Source organism: Seriola aureovittata, chromosome 3, assembly GCF_021018895.1.
Source record: "Seriola aureovittata isolate HTS-2021-v1 ecotype China chromosome 3, ASM2101889v1, whole genome shotgun sequence".
In the NCBI taxonomy this organism is placed as follows: Eukaryota; Metazoa; Chordata; class Actinopteri; order Carangiformes; family Carangidae; genus Seriola; species Seriola aureovittata.
The window spans coordinates 635,706-657,453 of record NC_079366.1 but is presented as its reverse complement, the minus strand read 5'-3'; the positions used below and the strand labels follow the sequence as shown (position 1 = coordinate 657,453).

At 42.3% G+C, this 21,748-nt stretch overlaps 1 protein-coding gene across 1 annotated transcript in view; it reads right to left on the bottom strand.

Annotated features, from left to right (window-relative positions):
• Nucleotides 1-957: 957 nt before the first annotated feature.
• The window catches only part of stx3a (syntaxin 3a), a 27,167-nt gene continuing 6,376 nt past the window's right edge, over nt 958-21,748 (bottom strand). The window contains exons 7-10 of the mRNA XM_056372074.1: nt 20,668-20,741; nt 19,496-19,630; nt 3,747-3,857; nt 958-1,786 (exon numbers count right to left, since the gene is read on the bottom strand). Coding sequence (XP_056228049.1) covers nt 1,709-1,786; nt 3,747-3,857; nt 19,496-19,630; nt 20,668-20,741 — 398 coding nt within the window. The 3' untranslated portion in view covers nt 958-1,708. The remainder of the gene's footprint in view (nt 1,787-3,746; nt 3,858-19,495; nt 19,631-20,667; nt 20,742-21,748) is intronic.

Genomic DNA, 21,748 nt, shown 5'->3' with positions numbered 1-21,748 from the left:
AACATCCCAATCTGTGATTCTTGAAGGAAAGTGGCTTCCTCCTTTCATTAAATTGAAACATGATTTGACACAGCAGTCACAGCAGGTGCTTATCCACAACATGATATGAATTGTATCGTTAGATGCAGTCGATAGCATAAGTATTGGCACAGTAGGACATCACAACACAAATAGACACAAGTACAAAAGCATAATGACAGCTGTCTCAATTCTTACGATACTGACTTCATAAAGATGCATCATGATGACAGACAGTGTGACGTACTCCTGCTAAAGGGTTGAGCTTTCACTCACTCACATGCCAACAGCCATTGCTATTCACTCTGGACTCACTGAGAACACATTTCACTTGTTTCTTGGATTTAACAATAATGTGAGAAAAGATCCTTCACCACTTCAATCATGTGAGATACAAGTTCACCTGCGGAATTCTTTCAGCTTCAACAGTGTTGGAAGTGAAATGGAGACTGGGATACAAACAGAGCCTACACATGAGGACAGTTTTTTATATGTAAAAGGGGTAAATAAAAACAAACAAGACATCCTGCTGGCAAACAACAAACTGCCAATAGACCCAGTCACCTTTCATCTACTGCCACCATCTGGTTCGGTTTCTCTCTTTTTTCCCTCTGCAGATTTAGCTCATCAACTAAACTATTTGGCTAAAATCAACACTCCTGAAAAGTCCTACACATGTGCACCAGCGTTAACGACAGATCCTGCACCTAACACCTCTCAGGTTCATGAACACTGCAGTAGTAATCATAATGAGGTCAGAGCCACAGACGATAGACGTGTTTCACATTCAAATTACGCCTGTTGATTGTGGAGCATTTTCTCTGACCAGTTTCTAAAGGAGACACACTGATTTTTCACTTCATAAGCTATATGACCCAACCAATCCACTACAACAGCTCTACTGTACATCTCACATTTCTGAAGCCTATAATGTTCAAGGTTTTTGTTGGGACTAGTCTGTTGGTTCCCCTGCAGTCATTCTGACACGGTGTATTTGAACTTAAAAGTGTCTCTAATACTTTTATTTCCTGCATCATATGGCCCTCCATGAGTTCTGCAGCTTTCCATGAATGCTGACTGTATGAGGCGGATAAATCTCTTCTAAGACCATTCAGCAGCATGGTTAGTGGAAATTCTCTAAAGCAGTGTTTCCAACCTTTTCCAACTCTTGGCCCACTTAAAAATCTCAACAATGTTGGTTGCCCTTATCTGACACCATAACAATACAGGAGCCAAATAATATGTTCTCAGAGCACTTTTTATTTTAATGATAACTTTCAGGATTGCATCAGACCCAGATACAAACAAGTATATGATATGGTCTGGCAGACAACAATATAAGAGTTCCTATCATTGGCTTTAAGTTTTTCAACATTTTTTAGAAAGATAATTAGTTTCAAACAATTTGTCGCCCCACTTGCAATACCTTTGCGGCCCTGACCCACAGGTTGGGAACCACTGCTTGAGAGCTCAGTTCCATTTTGACATAACTAATTATTCACAGACAGCACTGAAACTGAATATTAATGTGGAGCACCCTGATAAAGGTACAGAAATAACTGAGTCTGAATGCAAACATGTGGAACCTCTATTTCTACTGTAAATGAGTTGTACTGACAGTGAACTGAGCCCAGGCTCTGACCCATCCTCTACTGTGGACTCAGCTGGTGGGCGGCCTCCTGCAGCATCTCTATTTGATGAAGCTGTAGACAAATGACCCAAGGACCAGGGCCAAAATCACACAGCAGCAGAAGATCATCATTTGTTTCTGGATGCAGACACAGACAGGAAGATGGTGTTAGATGACAACCCCCCCCACAACTTTGCTCTTAACATCAGTCCGAACAAATCCTAGACAGAGCAGCACAACACAACAATCTGAATTTAGGAGGGGGGCAAGACCAGACGCAAATGGTTCAAGACCTGGTCCTGTTTTTCTCCACCCTGTAAGAGTGAACCACAGAAGTGTCTAAACCACCAACTTCAGAGTAAAACAGCTGTTTATTAGGGTTCTAGAACCCTTTTGTTTTTGCTCAGGTTTATTATTATTATTATTATTATTGTTATTATCTTCTGCCTTGGCTCAGATTGCCGTGAGCTGGAATGAACGAGAAACACGAAACTTGGCCACATAACTGGAAATGATGTGCGCTACTGGCCCAAGAAGTATGAATGCAATCGGCCACATGGTGGCTCTGTAATTATGGCTCAAAAGAGTAATTTTCAAAAGGCCACGCCCCTCACACTGTCTGATAGACTTGAAATTTGACACAAGTCCAGCTCAGTGTGCTCTACAAAAGAGCCCCTGGACCATTAAAGTGCGCCTGGATAATTTTTTTTGCAAATTTGAAAAACAGTAAAATGAAAAGAACTTTATGAATTTTGAGATTATAAACCCTAACCCAAATTGTAGTATACAGCCTTGGGAGATGAATATACAAATTTCTATTATAAATGAGCAAGATCAGTGATAAAATATAGCCGCCATCAAGTAAAATATCTTTGCAAAAGGTGGGGCTTACTTAATATTGGCCATAACTCATTAACCATTAGTCCTATCATTATGAAACTTGGTCCATATCTATGTTCCGCAACAGGGAATAGGCTTACCTGATCCTGACCTCTAGAGGGCGCCATAAATGCCAAAAATACATACCTACAAATCTGGTGAACAGATTTTTACCAAAATTGGTACACATGTTCTGAAGGTGAGTATTAACAAAAATCTGAAGTGCCATATATTGATTGATGAAAAATATTATCCCATTCGGCCATATGGTGGCGGTATAATTAAGAGTTGAAATTGTACAAAATTTGAAAGGTTGCACTCGCCACACTGAGAGTCCTATTGTCTTCAAATGTACCTCACAGCTCAATAGTCTCTTTAAATAACCTCTGTGATAATAGCGACTACCATTGTGGGTATGGAGCTAATTAGCATAACATTAAAAACAGTAACATGAATAGAATGTTCCGAATTTTTACTTTATCAATGCCAGATTTGGTATACAGCCTTAGGTGACTGAGAGGTACATTTCTTTTACAAATGAGCAAGATCGCTCAAAAAAACACGCCATTGACTGAAATGTCTTTGTAAAGGGCAACATTTGTTCATCATCATAAAACTTGATAGATATCTTCAGTTTCTTATAGTGAGTAGGTCTACCAAAGCATTAATTAGCTACAATTTCACTGCAAATGAGCGCAGAATGGTTAGAACCTGCGAATTGCCGCTTGCGGCAATAATTATTATTATTATTACATGACTTTTTCAAAACACTTTACCAACACAGTACAAAAGTTAATGTCACATCTCAAAATGTACTAATGCAACAAAACACTGATTGTACTGTCAGGCTTTGAACCTATTTTCTGATTGGCTGACTGTTTTCTGAGTGTAAACTATAGCAGATTTCAGGTAAACAGTCAGAGAAACGAAATTCTGCAAGGTTGGATGGTGGGTCCAGGTGGGTGGGGCTTGATGACTGCTTTGTTGTGACATCACAAAGCTCCAGAAGTCCTGACAGCTGGTTTTAAGGCTCAGTTTCTGAATACAAGATGCGTGCATCTCTCTGTGCACTGAGCGCTTTGAAACTTTCACAGTGTTAACATTGAACCTAGACCTGCTTTATAATCAAACAACACATGTACTCTATCTTCAGACTGTATGGACCTTTAACAATGTTTCAGCAGGTCATTACATCCATGTTGCTGTTGAATCAACTTACCCTGCGTGCCTCCTGCTGGTATTTGGCTGCTTTCTTGGTGTCGGCCACCGCCCTCTCTACAAATCCCACTGACTGGTCCATGTTACTCTCGATCCTGTCAATCATGCCACCCTGGAGGTGGGCGGGACAAGATGGAGTAATGTGATAGACAAGAACATACAAGGACCAACAGACAGACAGACAGACAGACAGTTGGAAAGACAGACAGACAATTTGACAGACAGATAGACAGACAGACAGACAGGCAGACAGACAGGCAGACAGCGAGTTAGACAGACAGACAGACAGACACACCGACAGACAGACACACTGACACACCGACAAACAGTCAGACAGTTAGACAGACAGACAAACAGACAGTTAGACAGACAGTCAGTCAGACACCACCAAAACCTCTATGTGTTTACTTTATATTTTACACATGGTCACGTAGTTGTGTCAACACCGGTACATTTATGGTTCAAACTAAATCGCTGTAGTTTTTTTGCTGCATCTACATATAAAAAGAAGTAAAACTGTATAAACTCCAACTCTTGGACACAGTGATGCTGGACATGTGGACGTGTCTGCAGAAGACTGTCAGGGCCAGATCAGAAATATTTTTAATAAAGAAGTATAGTTTTCTATTTTAGTTTGATTGAGTGAATCTAAAGACTGATGCAGCACACTGCAGCACGTCTGACTCCCTGCTGTGACAGGTGCTGAGAAATAAATCTGTATATGCTACATCAGAGACAGTAGTTATCACAATCAGAATCAGAATCAGAATCGCTTTATTCGCCAAATGTACACAGTACACAGGAATTTGACTTGGTGATATAAGGGCAAGAGGGCAGGAACAAACATAAAACATTCAATTAAAACAACATAAAATCTTAAGTTAAGAAATACAATACAATTACACTGCAAATTATTGCACGGTTAAGTGTTGCTGTTTTGAGTTCAGTTGTATTGCACAGTTGGGGGTGGGGGGTGGGGGGGATGCAATTGGGTGACTAGGATGGGTTGTTGAGGAGAGTGATGGCACCTGCAAAGAATCTACTCTGGTGTTTTGTGGTTATGGTCCTGATGAAGCAGAACCTACAGCCAGATGGGAGTCTTTTAATGAGGCAGTAGGCTGGGTGAGTTCGGTCTGCATCCTGTTGGCCCGTGTCCTGGCCCTGGTGTCATGCAGTTCACGCATAGGCAGCTGCTCCTAGCCTGTGAGCCTGGTAGCTGTGTGCACAATGTGGTCCAGTCTGTGCTTGGTGTGGGCAGTGGCTGCAGGGTGCCACACAGTCATTGAGGAGGTGAGAACACTCTCTATGGCGGGCAGCTCTGTAAAACTGGGAGTGAACCTTTGGGGAGACATTCATCTTACGGACTAGCCTGTGGAAGTACATCCTCTGGTGGGCTCGCTTGATGACCTTTGATGAGTGTGTCACCCACTTCAGGTCGCAAGGTAATGGTGGTGCCCAGGTACATCACAGATTCCACCACCTTTACAGCTGAGATGTTGATGAGAAATGGATGGTGTCTCCACTGTCTTGTTGACTTTGAGCTCCAAGTTGTTGTCTGTTCACCATGCTGTGAGTTGAGACACTGTGTCCCTGTTGGCTGACTTATCATTGTCCTTGATGAGGCCTTGGACCATGGTTTCATCAGCAAACTTGACCAGCTTGATGGAGGGGTGGCTGGAGGTGCAGTCTTTGGTGTACAGGGAGAAAAGATATGGGGAGAGGACATGGCCTCGCAGAGCTCCAGTGTTGGTGGTGAGAGGGGCAGACATGTGGGGGCCAAGCCACACCTGCTGCATCCTGTTGGTTAGAAAGTCTGTAAATCACTCATAGATAGGGTGTAGCTTGGTGTGGTTGGGGATGATAGTATTGAAGTCTTAGCTGAAGTCTATGAAAAGGGCTCTGGCATAGGAACTGGGTGTGTCCAAGTGCAGTAATATGTGGTGAAGGCTGAGGTTGAAAGCATTGTCCACAGAACGGTTAGTTCTGTAGGCAAACTGATACAGGTCCAGCAGGGGGTCAGTGATTGATTGGCGGAAGGACAGGATGAATCTTTCAAAGCACTTCATGACTACAGATGTCAGAGCAGTAGGTCTGTAGTCATTCAGGCATGTGATCGTGTCCCTCTTTGGAACCGGGACAATTGTGGATGATTTGAAGCAGGGTGGAACCCTGCATTCAGAGATGGACTGACTGAAGATGGCTGAGAACACTGGTGATAGCTGGGTGGCACAGTGTCTCAGTGTGGCTGGGGAGATACCATCAGCTCCTGGGGCTTTCCTTTAAGGGGACATATTATGCAAAATGCACTTTTCCATGGTTTTCTATCAGTAATATGTGTCCCCGGCCTGTCTACAAACCCCCAAACATGAGAAAAGTCCATCCTCTCCGTCTTTTGCTTGCTCCACCTTTCAGAAAATGTGTGCTCACACAGGCCAATTGGAGATTTTCCCTTGATGTCGTCATGAAGGGAAATAACACCTCCCCCCAGGTGGGTGACACTCCCCGAGCTAGGTGTGTGTTCCTCTGAATCCGCCTTGCAGCCGCTATCGTTTACTCCCTCGCATCACGGCTCCGGTAAAACTATGTCGAAGGTACGAGCGAAGCACGCTCGTTGCTCAGTTGTTGACTGTACAAACCAACAAAGAAGTCTTTTTTACCCCCTACGCCTGAGGATCTGAAGACCCAGTAGATTTGTTTTATTTTATTTTTGATGGACACTTCAGGAGTTGTACCAGGCCATTTGACGTCGGACTGCTTTCTCAACGAGGGCCAGTACAATGCAGGATTATAAAGCACGGATCAGCACCGACTGTCCGAGACCCAACTTCAAACCTGGGAGCTGTAAGTTTCACCATTTTATGTTGCTTTACTGTATGTACATGAGAGCCTCTTGCGTGTGTTGTTAGCATGGCAGCTAATGTGGCTAACGTTTTGCCTCGTCCACACAGCCAGGTATTGCTGGGTAAAGATTGTATGCAATTCTTCTGCCTGGTGTCGCTGTGTGACGTTGATTAGAGCCACCCTGCTAACTTTATCACACTTGAAAGGCGTTGTAGCTGTCTGTAAAGTCAAGCCGGTAAAATTCGGACTAAAAATAGGCTTTGCAGCGATTAGCATAGGTGTCTGGGCTTGTTTATTAGTGCTGTGAAAGTTAGTATTGAGAGTCATGCCTTATGATGTCCGTTTTAACGTTTATATCATGTTTACAGATACAGTGTCTGTAGGGAATATCTAGATAAGCGCAGAGTTAAAGGGAATATGTGAAAGGGGATAGTCTATAATACACATTTTTTGCATTTTGCACATATAGTGAGCTATTTGCAGCATTTACAAGCTATTGACAACCCAATTTACACATAATTGAGTTCATTTGTTGTTATCATTTTTGCACTGCTTGCAGCTGTTGCCATAACTACACATTTGAGGAGATGTTGGTGTAACCTCTGTTTCCTCTGTTCAGGCCAGCACATCAAGTGCATCTATACAGCTTCCTGCAACAGGGGATGTTGCATGCCAGACTGACCCACTGTAGGCACACAGTTATCCTTGAAGACTCTTCAGCCTCACATCAGAAGTACAGGTCTGTAGCCATCTGAAGTGCATCTACTCTTGATAAACCTAACAATCACTTATCAGTCTTGGAATAATGTGCAGGTAAATGAAGCTGTGGTTACTTACAACTTGTGAGAGTGTGTAGGCTAAGGTTTCTGTCAATATTAACATCTTTGATTTTCTCTTTACTGTACCTCCAGACTCTACCTGGCTGCCATGTCCTACAATGAAAATGCTGACCGACCACAAGCCCAAACAAAAGAAGGTGAACCACTGTTCAAGGTCCAATTTCCAAAGGCCATGAAGGGAGAATGCAGAGCTACACCAGTTAAGACTGAGCCGACATTCTATAAGTGTTATATTATTTTATTTTTCAACAAAAAAATGTTTTGTACACATTGTATTAAGTATTGCACGTATAATGTTATGACAGTTCCACCAACAACAAAATACAGTAAAGAAAATGTCAGGAGGTAGTTAGAAACAGACTTTCAGTCATTGAAAGTCAAAGAAAAAAAAAAAAAGTGAAAAATGTAAACTAAATCTTTTGTGTTTTATCAAACAGGGAATGTGGTGGACCTCATATTTGAAAAAGTCTTTTTTGACTTGGGACCATACACAGAAGCTGCTTTGGCCATCCCCATCCCAGAGGACCTCACTGCACAGTTCGAGCGGCCTGAGAAGGAGGAGGTCATATCCAGCTCTGTGTTCCGGTTCTATCATGGGGCAGTCTAAAACTCACGTACTGTCCTGTGGTGTCAGGAAACATGGCATGGATGTGTAGGACCACGCAGGCTGGAATGACGACCAAGATTCTGTGACCATGGAAGCCCCAGCACCAGCTCACAAAGCTCCTATAGGCTAGATACCTGTACCGACTAAAACAACTGGACAGGGCATTTAGTCTTGCAAACACATATCTATGTTGTGTCTCACAATTTGTTTTTATGGATCCAGTGAATCCTACAGTTTTTTTTATTATCACTGATTATAAGTGCCTCATTTGATATAAATAAATGCTTGATTGTTACTAAAGAAATGACTCCTCTGAATTCATATATTATATGCACACTATCTGCTGATAGAATAACTTTACAAATCAAAGATCAGCTAAACTAATTTATTTGAGGGTGTGTTACTCCATTTGTGGTGTGTTATTACCATTGTAAAATTATGCACTGAAGTAAAACAAGACTGCCTAACATCTTTTATTTAGATTGAAACTATGTTTTTACAAAGAAACAAAACGTACTGGTGTATTCCTCTCAACCGTAAAGTACCATAGTCAGTGCGGTACATGTTGCAGGCAGAACACATTGAGGCAGAGCGGCTCCAACCCAGGACGGCCGACCATACATGGTAAATCTTCCTTGATCTCCCATAGCCGTCTGGTAACCTACAGTGAATTACAAATGGTAAATGCTATGGTTTATTATAAATGTAATCGAAACAAATTACTGATTAGTTTGTCCAGTGAGAATGCTACCTGTGGTATCTCCTAGCAGCAGATGTTCTCAGCTTCTGTTGCACAGTTTCCACAGGAGCACCTGTCCAAAATATAGAGAAAAATGGAAACATTCACCAAAATATAAAGCTTATGAAATTCAAAAACTGGCAGACAGTGGAGCTAAGGTGGGTAAGAAGTAAGGTTGGCTACATATCAAGCGCATATAACAGAGGTAATTTATAACATGTCACTTATTGCATATAATGTGGAGCTTGACAACAATGTAGTGTAGAAACTGCACAGTTTAGTCTTTTACTAAAGATTAGTGTTGCTGTCAGACATGTTTATGCTGATTTACAGCTTTTATGTTATACACAAAATAAATTTACTACATAAAGGAAGATGTCACATACAACAAACATTTTCATAGACTGTAAAAGTATATCTAAGGAGGCATGACAGATAACTACATTACACAATTCACAATAACGCTTATTTACCAAAAGAGCTCCCAGTAATGACGAGACAGTAACAGTTAGCATTAGCTACCTAGCTACATGTTAGTAACTGTGTGCCAGCACACATCAACAAACTGAAAATGTAATGTCAAAATATACAAAATTGGTTACCAACCATTCAGAAACGTCCTGCTGCAGTTGTAGAGTTTGAACTTCTTCAGGTGCCTCTCCCTCTGGGTCAGATTCTGGATAAAAGTCGTGCGGTTGAACCAAAGCGCTTCCGACGCCAGGTCGCCGGTCAAGGTCACCGTAAACATTAGAGCATGGCGCCAGAAGCCCAAGCCGCATCCCCTTCCGAAGAGGGGCGTGGTCAGGCACAGCTCATTTGCATTTAAAGCTACAGCCACAGAAACAGCCTCTTCTGAACAAGGCTGGGGTTTACAGGCATGCTGAAATATAGGATCGGAGTGGATTTTTTAGCAAGAAGCTTCAAAGACATGTTTTTGGGGACCTCTGAGACTTATTCAAACTTGTTGAAAAGGAGCATAATATGTCTCCTTTAAGCTCAGTCTTGAGAAGAGCTTATGGACATCCTGTGACACTGCTTCCTGTGATGCAAAAATTTTCTGTGAGATTGATAACAGCTCTCTGCTGTCTTTCCTGACTCTCCTTACTCTATATCCTCTAAATCTCTCTGATTCTACAATTGATTGGTTAACTGTCACTATCTTCTAACTTCATTCGGTGTTAGATTCAGCCCACCTGGGATCTTAAACAGAATTCTCTCTTTTTAAGTAGTTGGTTGTTTGCTTAGCTTGCTAGCCTAGCTTAGGCTATTCCACTAGCCTTTCAGCTAACGCTACCTCGCTGTTGTAACTATGGCTTTTGTTGGCTGTTCCACTTTCACAGACAGGGTGTCTCTACTAGAGAGACGTGTCCGACCACTAGCTCCAGCTACAACCATGTAGTTATTCATGTTGGCGCCAACAACGTAAGGATGAAGCAGTCATAGGTCACAAAAGTTAGCCTTGCTAGGACGTTTGAGTTTGCCAGAAAGATGACTCTGCGTCGATTAATTGTCTCTGGTCCCTTACCCATGCAGGGTACTAAAGACGAGGTTTACAGTAGGCTTATATCTCTGAACTGTTGGCTGGTCTGTCACTGTAGAGAGCAGGGATATAGTTTTGTAGATAACTAGCTTTCTTTCTGGGGCTGCCCTGACCTGCTGAAAGCAGATGGAACTTCATCCTACCAGAAAAGGCGCTGCTGTTTTGTTTAGTAATATAGAAAAAGGTGTTTACAGCAGGTTTGACACTAGGGACGTAGTGCTCAGCAGGTCGCAGGTGATTAGAGAGCCTGGTGGAGTTATAGGAAGTGCGGTTTTGGAGTCCACTAGTCTAGCATCGAAGTCTAGGGAGGGAAATCCCCATAATCTATACTATCTGCCTGACAGCCACATTTATAATATTGAGACTGTCTCCCTCTCCCGCCGTACTACTCATCAGTCTCTTGAACATGCAAATCTCCACACATTGGTCACCATTCCTATAACCTGTGGCAATGAAGTGTCTCACAAAGCATCTGACACATTTCTCCAAAACCGAATCACTACTGTGTCCTCACACTGTCACATTCACAGGCCCTCTAGATTTTTCCTTCCAAAATAAGATAAAAAAATTTCTTACTTTGCTTGCTTTATTTACCAGAAACCTTACGGACCAGCCTGTTGCTGACAACTCCAGCCTTAACAGGACCCTGAAATTTGATTTCCTGAACATTAGAAAACTGTCCAGTAAAACATTACTAATAAAGGACTTGATTCTTGAGCATAAGCTGGATATTATTGGTCACTGTGAAACATGGTTTAAACCAAATGTTATCATTCCTCTTATTGAGGCTTCCCCACCTGATTTTAATAATGCTGCTTGAGCCACTAAGCAAGGTGGGGGTGTGGCTTTAATCTATAAATCAGATTTCAGGCTAATGACTAAATGGGAAGTAACCTTTAACTCTTTCGAGGCTCTTATATTGAAACCTTCTACATCAGCTAACATCAGCCCTCTCCAGGATGACAGACCACCACCAATTCACCTTGTGGTACTTTACAGACCATCAGGCCCTTATTCACAGTTTTTAGAAGAATTAGGTGAATTTATCCCAGGTCTTGTCACTGACACTGACAACATTACAATTATTGGTGACTTTAATATTCATTTAAATAAGGCCTGAGATCCTCTAAGTAAAGTCTTTCCAGCAATTATTGACACTTTTGGTTTCACCCAGTTTGTGGCTGAACCACCTTAATTTAATGGCAACACTTTAGACTTGATCCTATCCCGTGGAATTGAGGTCTCTAGTCTGACTGTCTCTCCCCTCACTTCTGCAATCTCTGATCACTTTTTTATCAAGTTTGAAGCAACATTAGCCTGTCTTCACAATACTAGCTCAAATGTATTTACCACACAACACATTGGTTCAGCAACTGTAGCTGCTCTTGCTGAGCAACTGACTGTTGTACTAGTAAATTAAACACAGCTCTGTCTAGCGTCTTGGACTCAGTTGCTTCTCTCATCACTAAAACCAGACGGTTAAAGAGGTCTACACCGTGGTTTACTGAAGAAGCACCAACCCTGAAAAAATCCTGCAGGAGATTGGAGAATAAATGGTGCAAATCAAAATATGCAGCACAAGTATGTGTTAAAATACAAGTGTGCTCTCTCCACTGCTAGAGCAGCCTACTTCTCTCAGTTAATCAGTAAGAATAAACACAATCATAGATTTCTTTTTGACACTGTAGCTAAACTCACTCAGCAGCAGCCGTCTCTTAGCTGCTCGCCCTTTACAGCCCATGACTTTCTAGAATTTTTCCGTAATAGAATAGACAAGATTAGACATAAAATCACCTCTTTTCCAGCTTCTACAGAACCAGCAGAGCATTACATTGAATCCCTCTTAACCTCTCCTTTATAAAATTTTCTGTCTACTGGCCCCTCTACCAGCTAAACTCTCCAAAGACCTCTGGGACTTTCAGTGCTGAACTTTATTATTTTTACACTCACTTCTGGCACTGTTCCCAGTAGCTTTAAGCCTACTGTGGTTAAACTTTACTTAAAAAAACCACACCTTGATCCAGGATCTTTAAATATTTATCGACCAGTCTCAAACCTTTCTTTCTTTTCTATAAGCACTGGAAAAAGATGTATCTCAGGAGCTTTAGTCTCATATGTCCAATAGCCTGTCACTCCACTGAGACAGCGCTCACTAAAGTAGTAAATGATCTTCTGATCTCTATGGATTCGGACTCCACCTCTGTGCTCCTCCTGGATCTCAGTAGAGCTTTTGATACTATAGATCATTGTATTCTCTTAGACTGACTTGAAAGCAAATTTGGTGTTTCTGGACTGGCCCTCACCTGGTTAAAGTCCTACTTATCTGACAGAACACAGTGTGTCTCCTATACCCCTGGTATAGTACCCCTTGGCTCTGTTCTTGGCCCTCTGTGTTTCTCTCTATATATTTTGCCTCTTGGTCAAATTTTTCACTGTCATGGAAATTAATATCCATTGTTATACTGACGATACTCAGGTGTATGTGCCTATAAAGGCTGATGATTCCTCTCAAATTACGAATTTAGAGGTCTATTTGCCTGCTGTGAAAAGCTGGATGTCTCGTAACTTTTTGCTCCTAAATTCAGACAAAACTGAGATGCTGGTTGTTGGCCCGACCTGAAATAGACACCAGTTTGATCAAATAACAGTAACTCTTGATAACTGTGTGATTTCTCATTGTCTGACAGCCAAAAATCACCAAAAGTGTCTTTTTTAATCTACATAACATAGCTAGGATTCGGTCTTTTGACTTTATTATTCTAACATTTTATTTTCTGGCCTTCCACACGCTCGTATTAAAAGTCTTCAAATGGTTCAGAATGCTGCAGCTTAAATTGTTACCAAATCCAGAAAATTTGACCATATTGCACCAATTTTAGCTTCCCTTCATTGGCTTCCTGTCCATATCAGATCACACTTTAAGGTTCTTTTGAGTCATATAAGATTCTAAATGGACTTGCTCCTTCATACCTGTGTGATCTGCTTAAACCTTATACTCTTGTGCTCTCTGGCCCAGAATTTAGGGCTCCTGTCTGTTCCCAGAGTTAAAAAGACATCAGCTGGCTGCAGAGCCTTTTCCTATCAGGTCCCTCTGCTCTGGAACAACCTCCCTGCTGATATCAGACTGTCTGACTCCATTCAGACTTTCATATCTAAACCTAAAACGTATTTTTATGGCCTAACTTTCGGTTAGCTGCTTATTCTTTTACAAACTCAGGCTTTGTACCTGTTGTCATCCTACCACCGGCAGGTGGGCCTCAGATGGTCTCCCACCATGGTGTTTTGGTGCATATCAATAACAATAAACATAGTAGGAACAAAAGAAATATAAACAAAGATGAAAACTAGTAAGCAGTGCAGTTTAGATATAAGTAGAAATAATTAACAATTAGATCAAATAAAATAGAATATTTACAATAAAATGTGAAGAAATATGGAGAAAAGAATAAATAGAAATGACCGCAGCCTCCTGCCAGAGGGGAGTGACACAAAGAGTTAGCTTCTCTCACCACCTTGCTAAACCTGTACTTTGACTCTTTAAACCGGTCCCTGTCCCCACTCCTGAGCGCTTCTTCCTTTTGCCACTGTAGGTGACTGAGCTTGGCTGTGAACCAGGGTTTGTTATTGTTATAACTCACCCTGGCACGTTTTGGGATACAGCAGTCCTCACAGAAGCTGATGTAGGATGTCATAGCCTCTGTGAACTCATCCAGACTGTTGGTGGCGGTCCTGAACACATCTCTGTCAATGCAATCCAAACAGGCCTGAAGGTCCTCAAATGGCTTCACTGTTTCATTGCTTTCATGTCCTCACAACAGGTTTACAGAATTTTAGTTTCTGCCTGTATGTAGGAATCAGATGGACCATGATGTGGTCAGAGTGGCCATTGGGACAGCATGATAAACACTGTTGTGGTGTAACGGTGATCCAAAATATTCCCCTCCCTGGTTGGGCATTTAATGAACTGTATTTGGAAAATTTAATGCCTGAGGTTTCCTTTGATAAAGTCACAGAGGACAATAACTAGGGAGTCAGGGTCCATACACACTATCTGGTCGGCGAGAACACGCTGTGCCTCCTGCACGTGCCTGTGGGGGAATGTAAACATCAACCAGAATGAATGAAGTGAACTAACAGGGGAGTAGAAAGGTTTGCAGTTTATGAAGAATGATTCCAGGTCAGAAGAACAGTGCTGCAGCATCACTGTCACGTCATTACACCAGCCGCTGTTAGCATAGAAACAGATTCCTCCACCTTTCATTTTGCCAGAGAGTTCTGTGTCGCGATCCACTCTGAAGAGTTTGAATCCAGCCAGCTGCAGTGCAGAGTCTGGTATTGATCCACACAGCCACGTCTCCATGAAGCAAAAAAAACGAAGATGAAGCGAAGTCACTGTTCTTCTCCACCATTAGCTGAAGTTCATCCAGTTTGTTCGACAGCGAGCTCATGTTGGAGAGAAATATACCTGGTAGCGGTGTGCTAAGTCTGGGCTGTCGGAGGTGCACAAGTGCACCGGCAGGTTTCCCTCTCCTCTGGCACTTCACTGAGTTAGCAACGGTCAGAGCACCTTTGACCAGAATGGCCAAAAATTCCACAGATGATGTGAGGAAAGTGGGAAACAAATCCGCTGGAGTTGTTTCCTCGATGTTTATGAGCTCTTCTGTGGTGAAAGAGCTCTGGGTAGCACAGCAGAAAACGAATTAGCAAACAAGATAAGGCAAAACAATGCGCACCAACACACCGAGGCAGCCATCTGCGGTGCCATTTTGAATCACTTAATCACCTTCTTGTACGACTCTCCCCTCATGACCAAACACGCTCAAAGAGCAAGACTCTGATTCTGATTTGGAAAATAGGGGTTTGGTGAACCCTTTTGGCTGAACAGAGACGCCACAGTAATCAATAAATCACTTGGTGGAGGTTTGTGCCTTTATGTTAACAAAATGTAGTGCAAAATGGTATTTGTACGTGAAACATTATGCACCTCCGACATCGAACTTTTATCCGTATCCCTACGAACATATTATCTGCCTAGGGAATTTCCTATACTGATACTGCCACAAAGGTATATAGTAAAAAAAAAACAGCTAATCAATGTAATATCATACAAAAAAGGGGTCATGACCCGGTTCAGTGAGCTTCAAAAGCTGAAAAGGGAACTTAGCTTGCTAAACAAAATTATAAGGACAAAGTAGGGAACATGTTTGCATCTGGTAATTCATGCCCTGCATGGGAGGGGGTGATAATGGGGATGCATGAGAAGAAGTGACCTGCATAATGAATTTAACTTGTTTTATAATAGTTTGAATGTCCATGATTTTAGTGATGAATTGTCTGTTTGTGTTGCTTCTAAGGCTGCACAGTGGTGCAGTGGTTAGCGCTGTCGCCTCACAGCAAGAAGGTTCCGGGTTCAAGTCCCGGCTCGGACGCGGGATCTTTCTGTGTGGAGTTTGCATGTTCTCCCCGTGCCTGTGTGGGTTCTCTCCGGGTTCTCCGGCTTCCTCACTAAGTCCAAAGACATGCAAATGGGGACTAGGCTGATTGGATACTCTGACCATAGGTGTGGCTGTGAGTGTGAATGGTTGTCTGTGTTTGCCCTGCGATGGACTGGCGACCTGTCCAGGGTGTACCCCGCCTCTCGCCCGAAAAGATGCTGGGATAGGCTCCAGCCCCCCTGCGACCCTACTAGAGGATAAGCGGAAGAAAATGGATGGATGGATGTTGCTTTTATGCAGAACAATGTGCATGTTGACGGGAACATGGTCCTGAGACATTTTTGGTCAGTAAATTTAGGAAAAGTCCAGGCCCTGATGGCATCGGAGGTTGTTTACTGAAGATTATTTTCTGCTTTATTTTCACTTCGTCACTCTGGCTCCGGAGGGTTCCTTGTCTTTGGAAGGAGTCCATAATTATACTCGTGCCAAAAAACAAAGTTCCAAAGTCACCTAACGATTATAGGCCTGTAGCACTTACCTCTTTAATTATGAAGTAACTTGAGAGGATTGTAAAGGATGCCCTTCTGAGCATGGTCCATGAAATTCTAGACCCGTTCCAATTTGCTTACAGGTCAGGTAGGGGGGTTGTTGATGAGACATGCACATTTCTTAACATGATTTTATCACACCTAGAGAGTTCAAAAACTCTGGTGCAGCTAGTCAAAGCCACTATGTGGGGAGCCACATCCTGAAGTTTGCTGATGATTTGGTCATTGTGTAGCTCCTCAGCAGTATGGATCCGGATGATAGTCCTGCAATGTTTGAATTCATTGACGCGTCCTTCCTGGACATAAACGTCTCCGAGTTCGAGTTCATACTGCTTCCATCCAGTCACAGGTACAAACTGCTAAGATGCAGAATTTGTCACAGCCTGCTCTGCTTCTTACCTGCTGCTTCAGTGTTTCTCACCGTACCCACCTGTTGCTCCTAGCTGCACTCCATCTCCAATCAAGCCAGTATTTAGGCAGCCTTCGTGTAATGGTTTGCCATGCAAGACATTTTATGTTTGAGTTTATGTTTGGATTTTGTCACTTCCTGTTTTATTTTGTAGTGGTTTCCTTGTGTCTTGATGTTTGTACTTCCTGTCTTTGTCCTTTTTCCCTGTTTGGTGATTGTCTGTCTCGCCCTAATGTGTTTCACCTGTGTTCAATCACCCTTGCCTCCCTTGTGTCTATTTAGTCTCTGTGCTCCCGTTTGTATGTTCATGTCCCTGGTGTTGCCTGTCCTTGTTACCTCGAGCTTCTGGTTCTTGCTGTGTTTGTCCCCGGAGTTACCGGTTAAGTCCTTGTCTTCCTTGTACTTCTGGTTCCTCGTGTCACCTAGTGCTTTTGGTTCCTGTTCATGCTCCTTGTGTGTGTTGTAAGTAGTCACTTTTTTGATATTAAAATTATTTCTTTCCACCTACTCCCTTGTGTTTTTGGCTGCATTTGGGTCCAGCTTAACCACAAACTTGACACTTGGTCCACTCATTCATTGCCAGATTGTTCTTTGTACTCATGCAAGACTTTCCAGCGTTCATCTTTGGACAGATTCTCTGGTATCAACTCTGCTCATCCCTGACCATCCTGCGTTGTCTCTGCCCCAGTAAATGCCTCAGCCTTCTGTCCCCGACCTCAAATTCTGCCTGTGCACTTCCTGGTTCCCATTTGCCTGTGGCTGTTTGGCGTTCTCCAGCCCCGATGTTGCAGTGCTCATCTTGTGAGTACTTCCCTGCTGGTTTCCTGATCTTTCGTCTGGCTCTGATTACCCGCCTGTCTGGTCCTTCCTGGTTCTGATCCTCCTGCTCCCTCGACAACATCGTGTGTGTGTGTGTGTGTGTGTGTGTGTGTGTGTGTGTGTGTGTGTGTGTGTGTGTGTGTGTGTGTGTGTGTGTGTGTGTGTGTGTGTGTGTGTGTGTGTGTGTGTGTGTGTGTGTGTGTGTGTGTGTGTGTGTGTTGTGTGTGTGTGTGTCCCACCATAGACTACTCACCTGTGTATTAATCTGAACTACACTGCTGCTCACCTGTTCATCCTCATTCCTGTGAACAAAAGTCATTGCCAGTCTTACCTGTGGTGTTTTGTGCTGCAACTGGGTCCAACCAACACCTGGTACAGAACTAATAGGTTTAAGAACTTTTGTCCCTGCTGCTATTGGTTTCTTAAATAACTCATTGTGATTTTTATATTGTACACTTTATTTATTTTTTTACCAGTTGGACCCTTTTGTTTATTTATGAATTTATAGTATTTGTTGCATTGGATTTACTGATTAGAATCTGTTTGATAAACTATTTTTGTGTGAATCACTGTTTTGCTGTAGTCAAATGCTACAGTGATCTATCTGGCTGCACAACAATTTCATCCTCGGGGATGAAGATATTTCAGCTGAGGTCTGGGGGTGACTCTGGAGTGACTCTGTGCTTTTAGCTGCTTTTCATTCTTGACTTTTATGCGTTTATCCTCTATTTTTACCAACCTTCTTTGGCCTGGTTTTTGCTTTGCTAACTGACACCTCTTTGTGTCTTTTATTGTTTTGCTCTGAGACAAAGAAGTAAGGAATGAAAAAATGATGGGTCAATTTGAGATCAGTGTTGATTTCACTTCCCTCCTGACTGATGTGATATAGTTTTTTGTTTCTTTTAAGATCAGTGTCCTCACACAAGATGAAAGAACAATCATTGGTCAAAACTGAAGTCACATTGTTAGAACTATTGACAGTCAGTGAAACAGCTAAACACTATATATTTGCAGGACATGTTGCAAATGCTAACACACTGTTTTCAAAACTTATCACATGCAAAACAGAATGACGGCAAAACTCATGTGTTTCGGCAGGACCCATATTGACATAGAAAATCTCAGCAGAATATTTCCAGTAAAATGAAATAATTGAAAAACAGCTGATTGCAATTTCAGTTTGAAGCAGTTGTACACTGTAACTAGTGAACATGTGAAAGAACTGTGGTATCAATATGTGCAGGTAAGATGTCTGTTCAATAACCAGAGACATACACATCTATACATGTAGATACTGTAACACTGATTTACTGTCATTTAGAGAGTCATGGAGCAGGTAAACTGCGGATACAGTCATCTTTGTGGATGAAGCTGAATTCATGATCACAGTACTGTATAGTATGAGTTATACTGTACATGTTGAAGTTTTTTGTTGTCATTATTGCAGCCCTGGAATTTTGATTCATTTTTGTTCCTGTTAGTGTTTTTCAGTCAGTGTGTTGTGAGTGACAGTGGAAACTTTCTGAGTGAGTGTATGAAGAATTCTGGTGGTTTGAGTTTTGGAGAAGATATTCACTGTTTAGCCGAAATGTAGACTATATGAAGATGTTTGACTGATGCTCATTAGAAACTGAAAAAACGAACTCCAGGAGTCTACTCGGTATTCTGATTAATAAGGGACTTTTTGCATCAATTCTGACATTTATTAAATTCATTCACCACTTTATGTGAGTAAGCAGAATGGTTCCAAAAACTTGGGAGGAATCCAGTTTCCCTCTCTCTTTACCTCATGTTTGGACAGTCCATTATGTGTTATGTTTTGTCCCTTGAGGCTGCAATCCAGGTGTAAAACAGTTGCATCAGAGAAAGCTCTCTGCACATCTTAGGTCAAGCCGCACAGTTTCAACACTGTAAATTTAAGTCGTTTGTGTGTGTGTGTGTGTGTGTGTGTGTGTGTCTATATATATATATACCTGGTTCTCCACCAACATGGCGATGTCCACAAACATGTCATGGAGCTCTTTGATGCTGCTTTCCAGCCTCATGATGTCTTTGTGACGAGCCTCAATCTCATTCAGGGCCTGCTGGTTGATCTTAGACTCTGTAATCTGTGTGTGTGTGTTTGCAGGGGTTGGGTGGGGGCAGAATAAATTATGATTATGACAGTGTATGAAAACAGGCAGATTGAACTGTCTCATTGTCATAAGCACAGATCATGACTCACACACTCAAACATTTAATGACAGTCAGTGGTAGTTCAGAGACGCAACCTGCTGCTCAGTCTAGACACTGAGCCAGACAGCTACTCACTCTATTGCAGGTAGGTGAGGCTGGACTCCACCTGTGTGACTATCTGTTGTCGTGTTCAGAGCTGCAACTTACAATTACTTTCATTCTCAATCCCTTGTTTTCAGATCTTTGTTTCCTGTCATGGAGGACCAGGAAATGTGGCCAGGTCTCACATTTTAGAAGCAGGAACCAGGACGATGCTTGAAAATAACATCAACAATTAACTAATTATCAAAATCAATCAACTAATTGATTCCAAGAACCTGAACAACAACACAGGTGATTTTAACTCTCTGATACGACCCAGAGGAGTGTCTCCTGAAATAGCTTCCCTATGGCGGCAGGCATACTGGACCCAGGTTGTCATGGTTACAATAATAAACACGCAGACTCTACCAAGAGCGGCATACCTCGCTTCATCTCCATGGTTACTATAATAATGGCCATGGCTTGGTTAAGTTTAGGAAAAGATCATGATTTTGTTCAAATAAGTACTTCCTCAACTTTAGATGATCTCTGTTATCATGGTTACAATAATAACAAAAAACGGTTATGGATAATAGAAACATGGGAATCGAACACCGCTCTCCTGCGTCATATTCATCCATCCACCACAACCTCCTCCTGACATGGACTTTGTCTCTCTTTATACTACATCACCACACTTCCCTTTGCTCCTGTCATCATTACTACGACCACTAGATGTCGCCTAGCATCAATACCTAACTGGGTCATAATAAGCTGCTGCATAGACGACCTATAGGCTCGTTTTTTACAGGATGACAGTCTCATTGATTGACTGCCTCATCGATGAGGCTCTGGTTGTGTTATCTTCTCCACACACTGTGAGTCTCACCCCGGCAGTGAAGACGGCTGTGTTGCCTCCCTCCAGCATCTCTTCCAGTTCATCGTCGGTTGTTGTCTTCCCCGCTGTGATGGACAGAGAGGACAGTTATAAAGCTGTCTGCCATAAACATCCGTGAGCAGCTGCTTCAACTGAAGTTACAACAAATACTTGTCTGATAGCAGCAGATTTTAAGTGGATTTAGCACCTCTATACTTGACTGACATTAAAGGTACCCTGTACAGTTTGTGACCACTGGGGGGTGCCGAAATCTTACTGATTGGGTGTAGCCCAGTGGTTGGCAGCTGGTTGCCCACGGGCCAAAACTGGCCTGTCAGATTATTTTGATAATATGATTTTTTTTTTTAAATAAATGGACAGGCTTATTTTTGACACATGATCTACTTTCAGATGAACCCTGAAAGAAAAAAAATTCTATATTTGATATTTAATTTCAAAAGTTCAGTCTCTGCTAACCAGACCATGTTAATTGCTACCTGCAGCTGGAGACAGTAGTTCTGGTTCTGCTCTGTAGTCTAAGTGAGTTTGGTGTAGCTCCACATGAACCAGTTCTCCACCTGAGCAGAACTAGAACCACTCTCACCAGCTGCAGTCCAAGATGGTGGAGTTACAGTCCGTCTGACAGACCAGAGACCTGGTGCAGGCAGGACAACCTGAGGCGGGGTTAGCCAGGCCTAGATAGTAAGCAGCGACTGAACTTTCAAATTAAAACACTTACATACTGCACCACATAAATAAATAACAGTACAACAGATACTCCAGATGAATTCAGCATAAAGGGAGATTGGTTTTGACACAGTTTGTAAACTGTGTTAGACAGCGGCAGACAGACATCTGAAAGAAGTGTAAAAAAGAAAGGAATCACAACTCCCTGTCAGGACTTTCAGAATAAAATCAGAGCGGAAGCAAGATGGTGGATTGTGATTTTACCCATTTTGCAGGGGCACCACTGCTGTGTGAATGCTAGCATGTTAGCTTCTGATTGGAGTGTTTGCTAATCTGCTAGCTAGTCAAGTAATTCCATAGAACACACAGCAAAAATTATCATTGTTTTTAAAAAGCTATAGCTACA